At 40.9% G+C, this 18,150-nt stretch overlaps 1 protein-coding gene across 1 annotated transcript in view; it reads right to left on the bottom strand.

The window, feature by feature from the left end:
• SPPL2A (signal peptide peptidase like 2A) overlaps window positions 1-11,980 on the bottom strand; it is a 53,325-nt gene extending 41,345 nt beyond the window's left edge. The window contains exon 1 of the mRNA XM_052646864.1: window positions 11,814-11,980. Within this exon, the coding sequence (XP_052502824.1) occupies window positions 11,814-11,879 (66 nt within the window). The 5' untranslated portion in view covers window positions 11,880-11,980. The remainder of the gene's footprint in view (window positions 1-11,813) is intronic.
• Window positions 11,981-18,150: the final 6,170 nt, after the last annotated feature.

Genomic DNA, 18,150 nt, shown 5'->3' with positions numbered 1-18,150 from the left:
CACGACTGGGCAACTGAACTGAACTGAACTGGTGTTTTATATTCTATGAAGTAAAGTGAAGTGAAGTGAAGTCGCTCAGTCACGTCCGACTCTTTGTGACCCCGTGGACTGTAGCCCACCAGGTTCCTCCATCCATGGGATTCTCCAGGCAAGAATACTGGAGTGGGTTGCCATTTCCTTCTCCAGGGGAATCGTCCCGACCCAGGGATCGAACTCAGGTCTCCCGCATTGCAGGCAGATGCTTTAACCTCTGAGCCACCAGGGAAGCCCTTATATTCTATAAGTTTTGACAAATGTATAATGACATGCATCCACCATTACAGTATCATATGGAAAAAAAAATAGTTTCACTATCTTAAAAATCCTCTGTGCTGTACCTCTTTGGTTTCTTTCTGAGGTGATGTCAATGCTTTAACATTGACTGTAGTAATGGTTGCACCTATCTGTAAATATATTAAAAGCCACTGAATTGTTCACCTTAAGTGGGTGAATTTTATGGTATATAAATTATCTCTCATAAAGCTGTCCCCTCCCCCAAAGAAACACTAAATAAGCAATTATAGTCTTGTTGGGAGGATTAAAAACAAACCTGAAACAGATAATCACAAACAGAATATGATTAAAGACAGAGTCTCTAGTAAAAGCTTTAGTAGTTCTTGGGCTGTTGGAAGGGCTTCACTGGTGGCTCAAATGGTAAAGAATCCACCTGTAATGCAGGAGACTTAGGTTCAGTTCCTGGGGCAGGAAGATCTCCTGGAGAAGGGAATGGTTACCCACTCTAGTATTCTTGCCTGGAGAATTTCCATGAGAGGAACCTGGTGGGCTGTAGCCCACGGTGTTGCAGAGTCGGACACAACGGAGCAACTAACACTTTCACTTTTCACTTCAGGGTGCTGGAAATGCAAAATCTTGGACCCTATTCCAGATCTACTCAATCAGAAACACTGAGAAGTTTATTTTTAATAAGCCCTTATGGAAATGTTGACCCTTGTTAAAGTTTGAGTACCACAGCTGTATGGAGAAGGAAATGGCAACCCACTCCACTATTCTCGCCTGGACAGAGGAGCCTGGTGGGTTACACAGTCCAGACGGTTGCAAAAAGAGTCAAAGATATGACTTAGTGACTAAACAACAATCACAAAACCAAAGCTATGTGGATGGTGCTTCTCAAGACTTAATGTACAAATTATTTAATTATCATATTAAAATGCAGATTCTGATTCAGTGGGTCTGGGTGGAATCTGAGATTCTGCATTTCTAACAAGCACCCAAGTGATCCTGCTGCTGCTCTATGGACTCAACCTTGAGCAGCAAAAGCAATAAGGGAATAAGAGCGCAGTCATCCCTCAGTAACTGAGGGAGATTGGTTCCAGGACAGATAACGAAATCCAGGTATGTTCATATCCCACAGATTTGCTTCCCACACAAATTCAGCCAACTGTAGATCACAAGTATAGTATACGTATTGAAAAAAATCCAAGTATAAGCAGATGCACACATTTCAAAACCACGTAGTTCAAGGGCCAACTGGCAGAAACCACATCACTGTGCGCCAAATACGTTGGGAAGCATAGAGGCCTGAAACGCAGTGTCCCTTCAAACATTACAAATATCAAATCAGGCGAGATCTGTGGTCCACTCATGCTAGTACTAGGTCACCTGAGAAAGACCCTATGGTGGAAGGATACCTTCCTTTACATCTTGCCAGTTAGAGACATGCTTCAAAACATCTGAATTTTCCTTTGTAATCAACTGTGGGCTGGTCTTCTGTAACTTTATGCAACTCTTTAAAAAATGTTTACATTTTCAACCAGTAATGAAAATATCCTCTTAGTAAAAAGTTTAGAGTCAAGAGCTTGAAGGGATTTAGGGTAACAAAATCTAGTCCCTTTATTTCATAGCTCAAACAGGTCCAAAATGATCAAAATCAAGTGGTCTTGGGGGCCAAATTAGAACAGAGCTCTCTAAAACCCAGACCAGCCATCTTTCAACTCTGCTGTCCTTCAAGTTCCTTTATGCAGCTAGATCCCCCTTCAGTATTAATACTGGCCACATATATCTCTGCATTAGCTGTTAACTCCCTTTCTGCCATGATACTGGAAATGGGTCTCCTACCACTACTCAAATTTCTCTAATACCCAAGTAGTTTCTCCCACACCCTAAATATCCCAAACTCAAACTTATCTTTTCCTTGCTGCTGTTGTTCAGTTGCCCGGTCATGCATGACTCTTTGTGACCCCACGGACTGCAGTACGTCAGGTCTCCCTGTCCCTTGCCATCTCCCAAAGCTTGCCCAAGTTTATGTCCACTGCATCAATAATACTATACAGCCATCTCATCCTCTGATACCCTCTTCTCTTTCTGCCCTCAATCTTTCCCAGCGTTAGAGTCTTTTCCAATGAGTCAGTTCTTCGCATCAAGTAGCCAAAGTATTGAAGCTTCAGCCTCAGCATCAGTCCTTCCAATGACTATTCAGGGTTGATCCCTTAGGATTGACTGGTTTCATCTCCTTGCTGTCCAGGGAACTTTCAGGAGTCTTCTCCAGCATCATAGTTTCAAGGTATCAATTCTTTGGTGCTCTGCTTTTTTTACAGTCCAGCTCTCCTTACACTCTTCCAAGTAACCCCACTTCTAGGACTCTAGAGTTTCATGGAATTCCTTTCCCTATGACAAGTGCTCCTAACCCCAAACCTTCCGTTTTAATGACAGTTCCTACAACCTTTAGTAGTGGAGTCAAGTGTTCTTCATGGCCATTGAATCATCAATCCCACATCCATGTCTTTATATTCCACATTTTGCTTGAGCTCATGTGCAAGGGAAGCAAGTTTATTAGACCACAGTTTGAACCAGTAAAGTAGTACTTCCTGTTTTTCTGATTCAAATTTATCTCACATAAAACTTCATGGGATGTCTATTGTTCATGAACATTGCCAAATTTACTTTATCCAGATCACTTGACTTCAATCATATTCCATATCACCTTCTTTTCAAAACAATGTTTAACTCTTTATTTTTAGTTGGTTGCACTGGGTCTTTGTTGGTGCTTGTGGGTTTTCTCCAGTGAGTGGGGGCTCCTCTTCATTGCAGTGCTCGGGCTTCTCACTGCAGTGGCTTCACCTGTTGTGGAGCATAGGCTCTAGGGGGCGCGGGCTCAGTAGTTACGGCTTGCAGGGTTTACAGCACTGGCTCAGTAGTTGTGGTGCCCAGGCTCAGCTGCTCCATGGCATGTGGGATCTTTCTGGACCAGGGATTGAACCCATGTCTCCTGCATTGGCAGGTGGATTCTTAACCACCAGACCACCAGGGAAGACCAAGTCTACCTTAATGTTATAGTTGCCTATTTTGACCATTTTTCTCCTAAATAACTTTTGGTATGACCAGTATCAAATGATTACCGAAAGTCTAAAAAAATAACCCAACTGTAATGGAGTACACTATACTCACATCTTGCAGGTACACTATCTCCCCATTTTCCCAGACCAATCAGACCTTAAACAAAAGGACATATGAAAAGAGCTGTACTTCATCTGTGTATTTACACTGAGTTGGTCTTGCACTGACCTTCATGTCCCTGTCTCTTGAGGCTACATCCATGCTTTATACTCCAATCTCTTGGTAGTCCTAAGCACAGGCATTTGTATTCCTGGCCTCTGTTCACAGGTCTCCTGATGCTGACTCACCAGCCCAATATTAATCTAGGAAACAGGCCCTTCTATTCCTGTCCAAGCTAACAGCACAGTTCAAGGATTCTTCTTTGAGTGCATTTCACAGATTTGGTTTGCCTTCTATCTTTCTCCTTCAAAAGGTATCTAAGCAGCATTGGACCTACTTTCCAAATTTAAGTCTTTATACGTTCCTTTCAAAATAACAATTCTCTAGCTAAAAATTTATCTAACATACACACCACCATGAATCCATGCCATCTTTTTGGTTTGCCAATTGGTCCATTTTCACTTGATCAAGATCAAGCTCTGAAAAATACAGTCTTAACTTTTACTCTTGTATATATTTAATTCCCTTAAAAAGCCTACGAACAAAGCTAGTGGAGGTAATGGAATTCCAGCTGAGCTATTTCAAATCCTAAAAGATGATACTGTTAAAAGTGCTGCACTCAACATGCCAGCAAATTTGGAAAAATCAGCAGTGGCCACAGGACTGGAAAAGGTCAGTTTTCATTTCAATCCCAAAGAAGGGCAAGTCACAGAATATTCAAACTACTGCAAAAAGTGCACTCATTTCACATGCTAGCAAGGTAATGCTCAAAATCCCTCAAGGCAGGCTTCAACGGTAAGTGAACCGAGAACTTCCAGTTGTACAAGTTGGATTTAGAAAAGGCAGAGGAACCAGAGATCAAATTTCCAACATCCACTGGATCATAGAAAAAGCAAGGGAATTCCGGAAAAACATCTGCTTCAATGACTGTGATAAAGCCTTTCACTCTGTGGATCACAAAAAACTGGAAAATCCTTCAAGAGATGGGAATACCAAACCGCTTTATCTGCCTCCTGAGAAACCTGTATGCAGGTTGAGAAGCAAAAGTTTAGGACCAGGTACAGAACAACAGACTGGTTCTAAATTGGGAAACGAGTATGTCAAGGCTGTACTCCTTGTCTTGGCCTGTTCCTAAGACCTGCTGGATCAGAATTTGATTTTAATAGAACATTAAATTCAGGAAGCACTGATCTATAATAAAGGACAAGAAATTGCTGCCCAGATTAGAGCATAATGTCTAGGCGAAAAGAATCATGCTTGACTAATCTGATTGTCACCCTGCTTATTTAACTTATATGTAAAATACATCATGTGAAATGCCAGGCTGGATGAAGCACAAGTTGGAATCATTGCTGGGAGAAATATCATCAGATACGCAGATGATACCACTCCAATGGTAGAAAGCAAAGAGGAACTAAAGAGCCTCTTGATGAGAGTTAAAGAGCAGAGTGAAAAAGCTGGCCTAAAACTCAACATTCAGAAAATGAAGATCACGGCATCCAGTCCCATCACTTCACAGCAAGTAGATGGGGAAAAATTGGAAACAATGACAGCTTTTATTTTCTTGGGCTCCAAAATCAATGGGGATCAATGGGGACAGAGACTGCAGCCAAGAAATTAAAGACACTTGTTCTTTGGAAGAAAAGCTATGACAAACAAAGACAGCATATTAAAAAGTAAAGATGTCACTTTGCAAAGTTCCGTATAGTCAAAGCTATGGTTTTTCCAGTAGTCATGTACAGATGTTGAGAGTTGGATCATAAGGAAGGCTAAGTGCTAAAGAACTGATGCTTTTGAACTGTGGTGCTAGAGAAGATTCTTGAGAGTCTCTTGGACAGTAAGGAGATCTAAACAGTCAATCTAAAGGAAATAAACCCTGAATATTCATTGGAAGGACTGATGCTGAAGCTGAAGCTCCAATACTTTGGCTAGCTGATGCGAAGAGCAGACTCTTTAGAAAAGATCCTTTCGCTGGGAAAGATTAAAGGAAAGAGGAGAAGGGGACAACAAAGAACGAGATGGGTTGATGGCATCACTAACTCAGTAGACATGAATTTGAGCATACTCTGGAAGATAATGAAGGACGGGGAAGCCTGGCATGCTATAGTTCATGGGGTCACAAAGTGTTGGACACGATTTAGGGACTGAACAATAACAACAAAAAGCCTTAACAGATTAGTTAAGCATGATTCTTTTTGCCTAGAGATTATGCTGTAATCTGGGCAGCAATTTCTTATCCTTTATTACAGATCAGTGCTTCCTGAATTTAATGTTCTATTAAAATCAAATTCTGATCCAGCGGGTCTTAGGAGGAGGCCATGATTATTCATTTCTAACAAGCTTCCAAGTGATGCTCTGATGTTGTCTACAGAGTATGTGGTTACAGATCTCATCATGTACAGCAGTGAAACTCACCAGGTCTCCAGATGTTACTGAGATCCTCCCAGGAATTTTCTTAAGAGGTCAAAGTCTCACTATAACGGCAGTACGCTGGTAGAGTCAATGCTCAGGTTTTGGCCAGCAGTTCCACCATTGCATCCACAAGTTCACTCAGAAATCTTATGCATGTGTATCACTGGGTCTCAACTCCCACACCCACCTCTACAGTCTGTCAATTAAACCTGTTTCACATTATTTGTACTGCTATCCATTAGACATACTTAATCCTCTGGTTTGAAAGAACAATGTGTCAATGTGACTAACTCTCACATTAACTCCCCATGCAACCTTTCTTCATAAAATCTACAAATTAAATTATTTCTCTAATTTTAGATACTGCATAGGAGCACTGGAGGTTTGGAGCAACTTTTGCTAACAAACAGAATTTATTTAAAATGAGAACTAGCAATTAAAAAAAAAGCTTTATTTCTAAACCAAAAGATTAAAAATTAAAACGTAATCACTGAATGTTAAATGCTCAGGAGTAATAGTCATCCACACATTACCCTTATATCAGAGCAATGTAGAAGGTATCATTTTCTTTACAAACTTCTTTCTCTTTACACAGATTATGAGTTTCAGGTCAATAGCAATACAGTAAGAGTTGAAATGACCTCTATAGGAAAGGAAGAATTGAGGTTATGTGCCTAAATGATAGATGTTCCAAAGTCAGATCTAAGTAATTTTCTAACTCACTATTATGCCTCTTTCCTCCCTAATAAATTCTATCATCACGACAATCTTACATTCTTTCTACTACTTCCAGGATTCAAGGTTTATGCAAATGATGCACTGAAATTGAGTAGACCAAGATCCTCAGAGATGATGTGAAATCTTAATTACTTAATCAGCAGCTCAATGGAAGCTTGGGCACCCAACAGAGATTTACAGAGAATCAGAAGTCTGTGTGCCACCATGGGGAAAGCAGATTCCCAGAATCATTCCTCAGACTTGGAGAATCTGGGGACACGTAACAGGCTAAGATGTTATTAGGGGGCAGGGAAGTAACAAGGTAACCATTTCATCCATTCAATACTCTGCAGTCTATGAGGTGCTATGGGAGACAGCAGAGGATCAGTCAGGTAAAATTTCTCCTTCATGGGGCTTATATCCTATTTGTTACCTAGATCCAGACTTCTCCTTGGTTTTCCTTAAGTAATCTTACTACTTAACTATTATAGAATTTGTGATTTATACTAGAATTCATAAACTCAAATGCCTAAAAGGCCAGCCATAAATCAAATTGATTTAAGTCCACAGGACATGGTAATGTTTGGCAATTTCTGGCCTAAAGGTAATCACTTTTTTTTTTTACTTAGTATTTTGGGGTAAGTGTCCATACCTGAAGGCTTTATGGTCTATATTTCTATAAACAGATTCAACTGCAGGTAAATTTTTAATAAAATTTAAATGTAATCATAAAAAATGATTACACACATAATAAACATGACTCCTCCTATCTTTAGACCTTTTTTATGAAAATAAATTCACAAATTTATCCAATCAGTCCTGTGATCTATTTTTGATAAATAAACAAAACAAAAAACAACTTAGTGGAAAAATATAAAAAGATGACTAGAAAACCCGGGTTCTAGTCCTTTTTGGTGACTTTCTATATGGTCTAGGACAAACTGTAATCTTCCAGAAACTCCTCTCAGGATTATTTTGAGATGGAGATGTATATGTAGGTGCTATATTCTGGAAATGCAGGGACTGTGAGCTTCCTGGTGTCTTTTCTCATAAGGGCACCAACTCCATCACAAGAAACCCACTCTCTGACCTCATCTAAACCTAATTATCTCCCAAAGGCCCCATCTCCAAATACTATCAACAATGGGTGTTGGTGCTTCAACATATGAATTTTGGGAGGACACAATTCAGTTCACTACAGCAGCTAAGCATGTCTCTGACAGGTTGGGTAGGAGAACACAACTACTTTCCTCAGGAAGCTGACAGAGAAGGGATTAAAGAAGATTCTTTGAGTTGGTATAGTATATCAAAGAAAGGAAGATTACAGCAAGAGAGTTTTCTGCTGGAGATCCTGATGATCACTTCAGGAAGGAGACAGATGGGCCCCGGCTGAATAGTTTCTCCCCTGTGGACAGAAACTCCATAAAATTATGATGACTGAGGAGGCTGGGACCTACCTAGATAAGAGTTAAAGATCCCATATTCCACTTTCTCAAAGTCAAGGAGACTTCTGTGACTACACATGTACAGAAAGGCTCTTTGGAGGTCAAAAAGGGAGGGGCCACTACCCCATTTTAAGTGATGTCAACTACCCATAGGCCTCTTTGCTAGAATCCAGCTTGGCTAAGAGATGCACATGGACACATGGAAGGACCCTGAGATACACCAGATACAGACTCAGAACCAGGAAAAGCAAGATAATTAGCCAAAGGAAACCCAGAAGAAATGCCCCATAAAAGTATCTCAAACCCACCACAAGGGCATGACTCTCTGAGCCCACCCGTATGTCCACGTACCCTTTTCCTCCTAGTAAACACTTCACTTGTTTTACCACTTTCCATTTCTATGTGGAAATTCATTTGTACACAGCTGATAGGCCAGGGTCTTGCCACTGGCTCTGGTGGCTTAGTGGTGGGACTCTCTGCTGGCCAACCTCCATCTCTGGCCAGGAATGGAGAGCCTGCCTCAAGTCACTGCAGGCTGAGACCACCCAAGATCAACACGACACTTCAAATTATTTGAAGCAATGAAAACATGAGTAGAACTTTTATAAAACACTATGAGAAAGACTCGGGATTCTTCAGAGAACTTTGAAACAATTTTAGAAAACAGATCCAGGCTACATTTCACTCATTCTCTTTGAAATAGAACTTTGAGACAGTCGGGGTTAGTGGTGGAAGTTGGACTGAGGAAAGACAAATGAAATATGGAATTATGGCCAAGACAAGAGAGAAGCAACTACCTGCCAGGCACTCTTTTCATGTCTAGACTCAAATGTTTAACGGGTTTAGAAGTCATTAAAATAGCCAGACGTGCTGTAGCTTGAGCAAGACACACAGTAAGGTCATTCAGATGTTAAAGGGCCTTTCCAATACTAAACCATCTGCCTCTTCTACAAAGATATGACACTTTCTGGAGATTAAGTGCTGCTTCTAGAAGAGGATGATGACCCTGTTCTAACATGACCAGGAGAAAAGAGGCCCCACTGGGCCAGCTTAAAAGCCCAGAAAGAAGAAATGAAATGATTAAGCTGGCATCATTCATTCAAATGAACTCAAGAAAGGCCACCAGAGATGTAAAAGTAGGGAAGAGTAGTAAACAAAGGCGTCAGGGAGAAAATGGTTAAAATAACAGCAGCAACAGTAAAAGTTAAAGTAGAGAAGAAAAGGAACTAGGTATCCAGCAAACAGAAGAGAGAGCTCCCTGCTGAGAAAAAGGATGTGATATTTATTTGAGTTCCTCAGAAAAGGAAAGGAACAAGAGATCATTTCAGGAAATTAAAGGAAGAAAGAGTGAAGAAGTAAACAAATCCACTGAGAAATCAATAAGAAACAGAAAATCAATACTACTAGTTGGCACTAAAACAGATCTTTTCAACTTAAAAACATATTGTCAAGTTTATTACAGTTACCAGCACAGCTCCTTGCATATACCAGGTGTACACTATTTGTGGAGTGAAAGAATGTTATGAAGTCCCCATAACAACCCTGCAACCAGGGAGTACTGAACTCAAAGGTTAATATACTGAAATATGACAAAATACATACATGTAATATAAAAAGAATAACATCTAGAATATGGGAGAGACAAACTAGCTACAATTTAGAACTGAGACAAACTTTTAGACTTGTGAAGCACTTGAAATTAAATGAAGTTTGTTTACATTTTTCCTGTGAGAGGCATTCGAGCTTTTAATAAGAATTTCAATGTGAATTTACTAAGAATTTTAGGGAGGGGGGTTCAGGATGGGGGCAACACCTGTATACCTGTGGCTGATTCATGTTGATGTATGGCAAAAACCATCACAATATTGTAATTATTCTACTAAAATAAATTAATTAAAAAAGAATTTCAGTGTGAGTTTATGAGCAACTGATGTACTTATTAAGTTATTAATTTGCATTCAGAAAGGATAGGTGGAAATTTATACACATGTATATATCCTTACAATTAGCTTAAGAAGCTCAAATAAAAATGAGTGCAAAACCACTAAAAAATTTCATACCTAGGTTATAGTTTTATAAGTGTATATACACACTATTTGAATTAACTTTTGGAAACGTCTAATTACAAAGTAAACAACATCTCAAAGATTCAGACCGACACTACTACTTTGTTATTCTCTTTATATTCTACTCCCCACATGCCATCCCTAACAATTTTTAGATACATTCCCTCATTCATGTTCCTAATACCGTCTAGCAGTTATGAAAACACCAAGGACACTTCGGGCTCTAAATCTGGTTTTTCAATAAATGTTAAAGACACTTTCACACTGAATACAATCACTAGTAGTAATTCTTTAAACTGGAGAGTAAGCAAAATACACTATTTCAGAAAAGTTACACATTCTAGTGGAAAGAACTAGACAGGCATACACCACAGAAATTCTATAAAAAGCTCATAAAAGCTTCCAACTTGAAACTCCCTGCGGGAAATCTATTAGAAACAAAAACTGAAACAGACAACACCGGTGCCCTGCCCAACCACTTATTGGAGCTCCAACTACTTGGTGTTTAATTTTAAGACACTATTACGTTTCTCTAATTATGAAAACAAACTTGAGGACACATATTTGTTATTGTTACTTAACTGGCTCTCCTTGCCTTTAAATTAGGCAGAGAACTGAAAACCACTAAAAGAATTACTCCGGTGTGTTCCTTAAAAAATTATTTTGAATCATTATATTACCAAAAAACCCCAGAATGAAATCAAATGAACCCTAAGAAGAAGCAGAAACACTGGAGGTGGGGGCGGGAGAATCTGTTTAAGAGCAACTAAACTAAAGCCCGGAGAAGGCAATGGCAGCCCACTCCAGTACTCTTGCCTGGAAAATCCCATGGACAGAAGAGCCTGGTGGGCTGCAGTCCATGGGGTCGCAAAGAGTCAGACACGACTGAGCGACTTCACTTTTACTTTTCACTTTCATGCACTGGAGAAGGAAATGGCAACCCACTCCAGTGTTCTTGTCTGGAGAATCCCAGGGACGGGGGAGCCTGGTGGGCTGCCATCCATGGGGTCGCACAGAGTCGGACACGACTGAAGTGACTTAGCAGCAACAGCAGCAAACTAAAGCGCAGTTTTTGAACCACTAAACTTACTCAGGGATCAAGTATACTGTTTTTCCTTCTTTCAGAGTTAGGGCTTGAGGCGGGGCGGGGTGTGTGTGTGTGTGAAGGTTAAACAGCTGTAAGAAAGGCTGGACAATAAAATCAGAGGTCAATTAAAAATAGCCTGGAACGGTGAAAACCTACAGAGAAGCATCAAGGTCAAAATAGTATTAGGGGTTGGGCAGATAGCTTTCTCTGGGATAAGTACTGGGAGATCTCAAACGACGCGAATGGGGGCTAGAAGCAGAGGGAGTAGCGAGTAAGTCAGGGGCTGCTGCTAAGTCGCGTCAGTCGTGTCCAACTCTGTGCGACCCCATGGACGGCAGCCCACCAGGCTCCCCCGTCCCTGGGATTCTCCAGGCAAGAACACTGGAGTGGGATACCATTAAGTCAGGGGAAGAAAGAAAAAAACCCCGGCAGGCCGCGTAGGAGACGGAGAAGGGAGGCCGACCCGGAGCAGGACGGGGTAGGGGGAGGTTTGGAGGAGGAGGAGGAAGAGGAGGGCTAGGGCGAGGGGGAGGGGGAAAGGAAGGGGCCCGGCCCCGCCCCGGGGAGGCCCGAGAACCCTCCCGCCCCCCTTACCAGAGGGAGCAGGAAACCCCAGAGCAGGGCGGCCGCGGCAGGGGGCAGCGGCGACTGCCGACCCATCGAACTGACGGGTAGGCGCCGGGCGGCGCGTCGAGGCTCAGCGGGGCAGACTCCGGATCCCGTCGCGGCGGGCTGGACAGGGTCGGACCGCGGACCTTGAGTGGGGCGCCGTGGCTGCTGGAGCCGCCGCTGCAGCGCCGACTTCCTCTTCCGGCCCCGCCCGGAGGACGCGGAAACCCCCACGGGGCATGTGGAGTCCGGGGCGGCGCGCGCCTCCCGCCAGGCTCTCGGAGCTTCCCGACGCTGGCGGGCACAGGCGGCGTGGCTGGGCGTGTCTCTATCCAGCTGCCTGACCTGAACTGTCCCCAAGACCGGGGAGGCGAAGGGACTTTTTCAAGGCCTTCTTCCTTGAAGCCGCGGAGCGTCTGTTCTCTTCCCCAGTAACTATCCAGGTGTTCGAGCCAGAATCCTACATGCTGTGAGTCTTAATTCATCTGCTCCAGCAGTCCTAGGAACTCTCATGCTATGTCCCAAATCGGGTCAGTTCAGTTCAGTTCAGGCGCTCAGTCGTGTCCGACTCTTTGCGACCCTGTGAATCACAGCACGCCAGGCCTCCCTGTCCATCACCAACTCCCGAGTTCACTCAAACTCATGTCCCTCGAGTCGGTGATGCCATCCAGCCATCTCATCCTCTGCGTCCCCTTCTCCTCCTGCTCCCAATCCCTCCCAGCATCAGGGTCTTTTCCAATGAGTCAACTCTTTGCATGAGGTGGCCAAAGTATTGGAGTTTCAACTTTAGCATCAGTCCTTCCAATGAACACCTAGGACTGATCTCCTTTAGGATGGATTGGTTGGACCTCCTTGAAGTCCAAGGGACTCACAAGTCTTCTCCAGCACCACAGTTCAAAAGCATCAATTCTTCGGCGCTCAGCTTTCTTCACAGTCCAACTCTCACTTCCATACGTGACCACTGGAAAAAGCATAGCCTTGACTAGACGGACCTTTGTTGGCAAAGTAATATCTCTGCCTTTCAACATGCTATCTAGGTTGGTCATAACTTTCCTTCCAAGGAGTGTCTTTTAATTTCATGGCTGCAATCAAATCAGGTCACCTTCTCCCAAATCACTGTGATCTAGGCCACTGATGTTTCTCTCCTCCAAACTGGTTTCAGTTTCTACTCCCCACAGACCATTATCCACCCAGCTGTCCTGGAGAGATCTTTTTGAAAATGTAAATCAGATCATGTCACTCCTAACCACACTTGGAACAAAATAAAAACTCTACTCTGGGCAACGTTTATGTAACATCGTCCCTGCCTTCTTCTGTGACCCCATCTTCATGATTTTTCCCATGCTTGGTTTAAGCTGCGTGGGCCCCCTTTATTTCTTCTGGTCCTTGTACTGGTAGTTCTCCCAGCTGGAATGCTCTTCTCTATGAATACGCAGCACTCTGGCATTCACTTAGCAGCTTAAATGTCATTTTCTCAGAGGGAACTTCTTGACATAATCTAAAGCAACCACCCAGTCACTGTCATATCACATGATTTATTTAAATTCTCTGCATAGCACTTTTCACTCTTGCATTCTCTTTATTTACCTCTTCATTTATTTATGATTGATTCCCATTTGATAGAAAGGAGTATCTTTGATTTGTTCACTCCTCTATCCATTACAACATTTGGCATAAAGTTGGTCCTCAGATGTTTGTTGGATGAATATTCAATACCAAATACTGTATACAATGCTGTCCCTGCCATCCCACAGCTCAGGGTTTAGGGAATGACAGAGATGTGTGAGCAAATAGTTCAAAGTGACTAGTGACTCTTTTGTTTGCACAAGATGCTATGGGAGTATCAAAGGAACACTTAAAGGGGTGCCAGGAAAAATTTCAACTTAAGCTGAGTCTAGAAGACTGAGTTAATTTTAGCCAGGCAATGGGTAGGGGAAGGGGGAGACTTCCAGGAAGAGTGAACCATTAGTGTCAAAGCCAAAGGTGACATTGGAGGAACTGCAAAACTCAGGCTTGGCTGAAGTTATGGGTGATGATAGATGAAGTGAGAGAAGAAGGCAGAGGCCAAATCACAAATAGATGGGAGAATCCTGCTTGGAATTTTAGGCTTCAGCTAGTTGGTAGTGAAAAGTGCAGTGATGGACAATTTCTGTTTAAAAGCTCACTGTGGTGGTAGACAGAGTGGCAGATGGATTGAAACAGGGCAATAGTAGAAGCCAGGAGAACTGTTAGACAACAGAGAAGCCTGGCAGGCTACAGTGTATGGGGTCACAAGAGTCGGACGCGACTTAGCAAATAAACCAACACCACCACCACCGCCAGTAACCTAATCCAGGCAGGGGTAGTGAGGGCCTGAACTGAGACAGAGTGGCAGAAGAAATGGAAAGGAGAGGGAGGTGGTGGATCCAAAGACTTGAGGCAGGATTTGGTGTAACTGAGGGGACATGGGCGATGAGGAGAGGGATGGTTCTCAGGACCCTGCCCTGGGTCTTTTATTGAGATGATCATCACAGGAGAAGGAAGAGACTGAGGATGGGAGAGGAGGAAGAAATAATTTTAAACTTGAGTTTGAAATGTTTGTAGGACATTCTATTGCAAATATCTGTAGGTTAATGGCTAAGTCTGAGACTTAGTGGCACAATGAGGCCAGAACTCAGGTCTCCTGTCTGTCAATCTGAGTCTCTTCACATTTTCTAGCTGCCTAGGGCAAGTCAGATTTCCCTTTTGCAAAATGACTGTGATTAGATGACTTCATCTCTAAATATTCCCTTCTGCCCATAATGGCTCTTTGCCTGTGAATCTCCAGGGTGGCTCTTGAGTCTATCTGAAAATCTCTGGTTTTCCTGCCTGGAAACTCCTGTCCTGGAGTTATGCCATTTTTCTTTCCTCTCAGTTGGGGAAAATTTTGTACCTGCATTCAAAGAACCTGTGGTATAGGCTAGTGCTTGTGCAGTCTCTCTTTACCTGCTTTAGTTTTTTTTCAGCTGAAAGATGGACAGTAAAACCTGTTCTGACTGTCTCATATGAGTATTGTAAAAATTACAGGATTTGCAATTTGAGTGTAATTACTCCATTTTTTTTAAAACAAAAAAGTAGGGAGAGGAGGAGAAAAAAATAGAAGGCTGTGCTATTGTAGTGTTAGCACTGTTTGTCATAATTCTTCTGCCAGAATTTTTTCTCATTGGTCAAAGCCCCTGTGCATGATGAAGGAAAATAGAAGGGTTAATGGAAATTTAAAAACAGTTTAATAACTTTACTATTGGAATGACTGTTAAAGGATTTGGAGTATACCTCTGTTACACAGTTAACTACCTTGGAAGTGTCAGGTAGGATTAAAGTTATGTTGGATAACTTTTAGTCAATATTTTTCTTCTCTAGATTAACTATGTATAAAAACTCATTATGGGAAACAAATATCATTAATTAAAGATTGTTTTAATTTCTAAATATATTGAATTAATGAAATTTATTTCCCAATGATAAAAGACAGAATGCTATTGGTCGTCAGAATCTCTCTGTGTTCTAGGAAATGGACAGGAACCATAGGCCCCATTTTACAAATGTGCTAGGTGAAGCAAAGGAGGAGAAGCTAACTCTGTCTCCTACCCTAGTTCACTAGAGATCATTCATACAGCCTGTAATTTCCTGGTACTTTCTTACTCAGAGGACATTGATGAAATTTTGGTCATGAGCCCCAAAGACTTCCTTGGGCAATCTAGATCACTGCTATAGTATAGAGCAATGATTCTCAGGGCTTCCCTGTGGCTCAGATGGTAAAGAATCTCCCTGCAATGTAGGAGACCCGGGTTGGATCCCTGGGTCAGGAAGATCCCCTGGAGAAGGAAATGGCAAGTCACTCCAGTATTCTTGCCTGGAGATTTCCATGGGGCCGCAAACAGTCTGACACAACTGAGCGAGAAACACACACACAGTGATTCTCAATCTTGATTATTTTTATCAGAATCACACAGGAGAGCTTTAAAGGATACTGATGTCTGAGTCCATGACTCCCCTTACCCCATGCAGATCTTATATTTAATTGATCTGGATGTAGCCTGTGTATCATAATTTTTAAAACTCCTCAGGTGGTTCTAATATGAATATAAGGTTGAGAAGTTTTGGCTTATTCGATGATTTTAAAACATGGCCTCTTGAACACTTGAGGCAGTATCAACTTGAACACAGTATCAACACTACCTGGGAACTGTGAGAAATGCGAATTCATCCAGACCTGCAGAATCAGAAACTCAGAGAAGGGCCTAGCAATCTGTATTTTAATAAGCACCCTAAGCGATTCTGATGTATGTTGAAGTTTGAGAACTATTGGTTATAGAGCAACACCCCTTAGAGCTGCCTGCAAATTAGAATCAGATGTAAAATAAAAAGCAAACCCTGTTCTCCAATACTAATTAAACTGAAAGAAATAAATAGACACATCCACGATTATTGTTAAAGATTTCAACTCTTCTCTCTCAATAATTGAAAGAAAGAGTAGGCAGAAAATCAGTAAATACAGAAGACTTGGTCAACAATATCAACCAAGTTGACCTAATTGGCATTTATAGAACACTCCACCCAACATATGCATAATACATATGATTTTCAAGTCTACATGGGACCATTTGGTCATAAAACAAATCTCAATAAAGTTCCAAATAATCCAAGTGTGTTCTTTGCCTACACAGAATTAGATTAGAAATTAATAACAGAAAGATACTGTGAAGATTTTCAAATAATCAGAAGATAACCACACTTTTCTAAATTATCGATGAGCCAAAAGAGAAATCACAAGGAATTAAAAAAATATTTTGAACTAAAGGAAAATGTAAACATGACATGCCAAAAGTTGGGGGCGCTTAAAAGAAATTTGTAGCACTTATAATAGAATGGTATAAACATTTAAAATCAATAACCTAAACTTCTATTTTAATAAACTAGAAAAGAAGAGCAAATTAAATCAAAGGTGAGCAGAAGAGAAGAAATTAAAATATCTCAGCAGAAATCAACAAAATAGTATAAACAAAGAAACAGACAAACAAAAAATGGGATAATTAGTGAAGCCAAAAGACTGGCTTTTTGAGAAAACTGATGAGTTGAAAAAACTAAAATATGGCAGATCCAAATTATCAGGAATGATAAAAGGAATATTACTAATGATCCTAAAGACATTAAAAGGATAACATGTAAATATTATTAACAACTTTATACCAGTAAGTTTGACCACCTAAGTGAAATGGGGACACTTTGAAAAACAAACTACTCAAAAAGAAATAGATCTTTTTAAAAATTTGAATTTGTCATCAAAAGCCCTCCCACAGAGAAAACTTCAGGCTCATGTGGCTTCAAGAGTGAACTTTACCAAACATTTGAGGAAGAAATAATATCAATTCTGTGCAAACACTTTAAAAAACTTGAAGAGAGGGTAATACTTCCCAATTCATATTTTGAATCCAGCATACCCTAATACCCAAACACAAGCACACACATCAATGAGAGGGAATAGAGTCCATAATTAGACCTACACATATATGGCCAATTGATTTTTTACAAAGGTGCTAAGGCACTTCTGTGGGAGTAAGGATAATCTTTTCAACAAACAACTGGTATTAGAAAAATTTAGTATCCATTACTCCTAAAACAAAACTCCCCCCAAAATGAAGCTTAGTTTTTAACTCATGACATGTTCTAAATTTAACTTAAAATACATCATAGACCTAAATGTAAAAGACTAAAACCAAAAAATTTCCAAGAGAAAATCTTTTTCTCTGGTACCTTTTGTTAGGCAAAGATTTTTAAAATAAAACAAAAACCTAGAAACTATAAAAGATAAAAAATTGATAAATTAGACTTTGTCAGAATGAAAATTTTCTTCTCTTTGAGAGATAATGTTAAGAGAAGTTAAGGCTAGCCACAGACTATGGGGAAATATTTGTAAAACATATCCAACAAAGGACATATCCAGGATATATAAGAAGCTCTCATATCTCAATAATTAGAACTCAAAAAGCCCAACTGAAAAATGAAGAAAATATTTGAACAGTTTGCCAAAGAGAGAAAAATATGCTTGTATAAGCAAATAAGAACATGAAAAGATGCTCAACATCATTAGCTATTAGAGAAATACATATTTTAAAAAGTAAATACCTACTAGAATGGCAAAAATTTTTAAATTGACCATACAAGGTATTGGCAATGATATGGAGAAAACAGAACTCTCATACACTGCTGATGGGAATGTAATATGATACAGTGACTTTGGAAAACTGACAGTTTCTTACAAAGTTAAACATATACCTACTGTACGATTCAGCCATTTCATTCC

The sequence above is a fragment of the Budorcas taxicolor genome, chromosome 10 (genome assembly GCF_023091745.1).
Source record: "Budorcas taxicolor isolate Tak-1 chromosome 10, Takin1.1, whole genome shotgun sequence".
In the NCBI taxonomy this organism is placed as follows: Eukaryota; Metazoa; Chordata; class Mammalia; order Artiodactyla; family Bovidae; genus Budorcas; species Budorcas taxicolor.
Note: the sequence above shows the minus strand (reverse complement) of the source record. Positions and strands in the feature narration are given on the sequence as shown.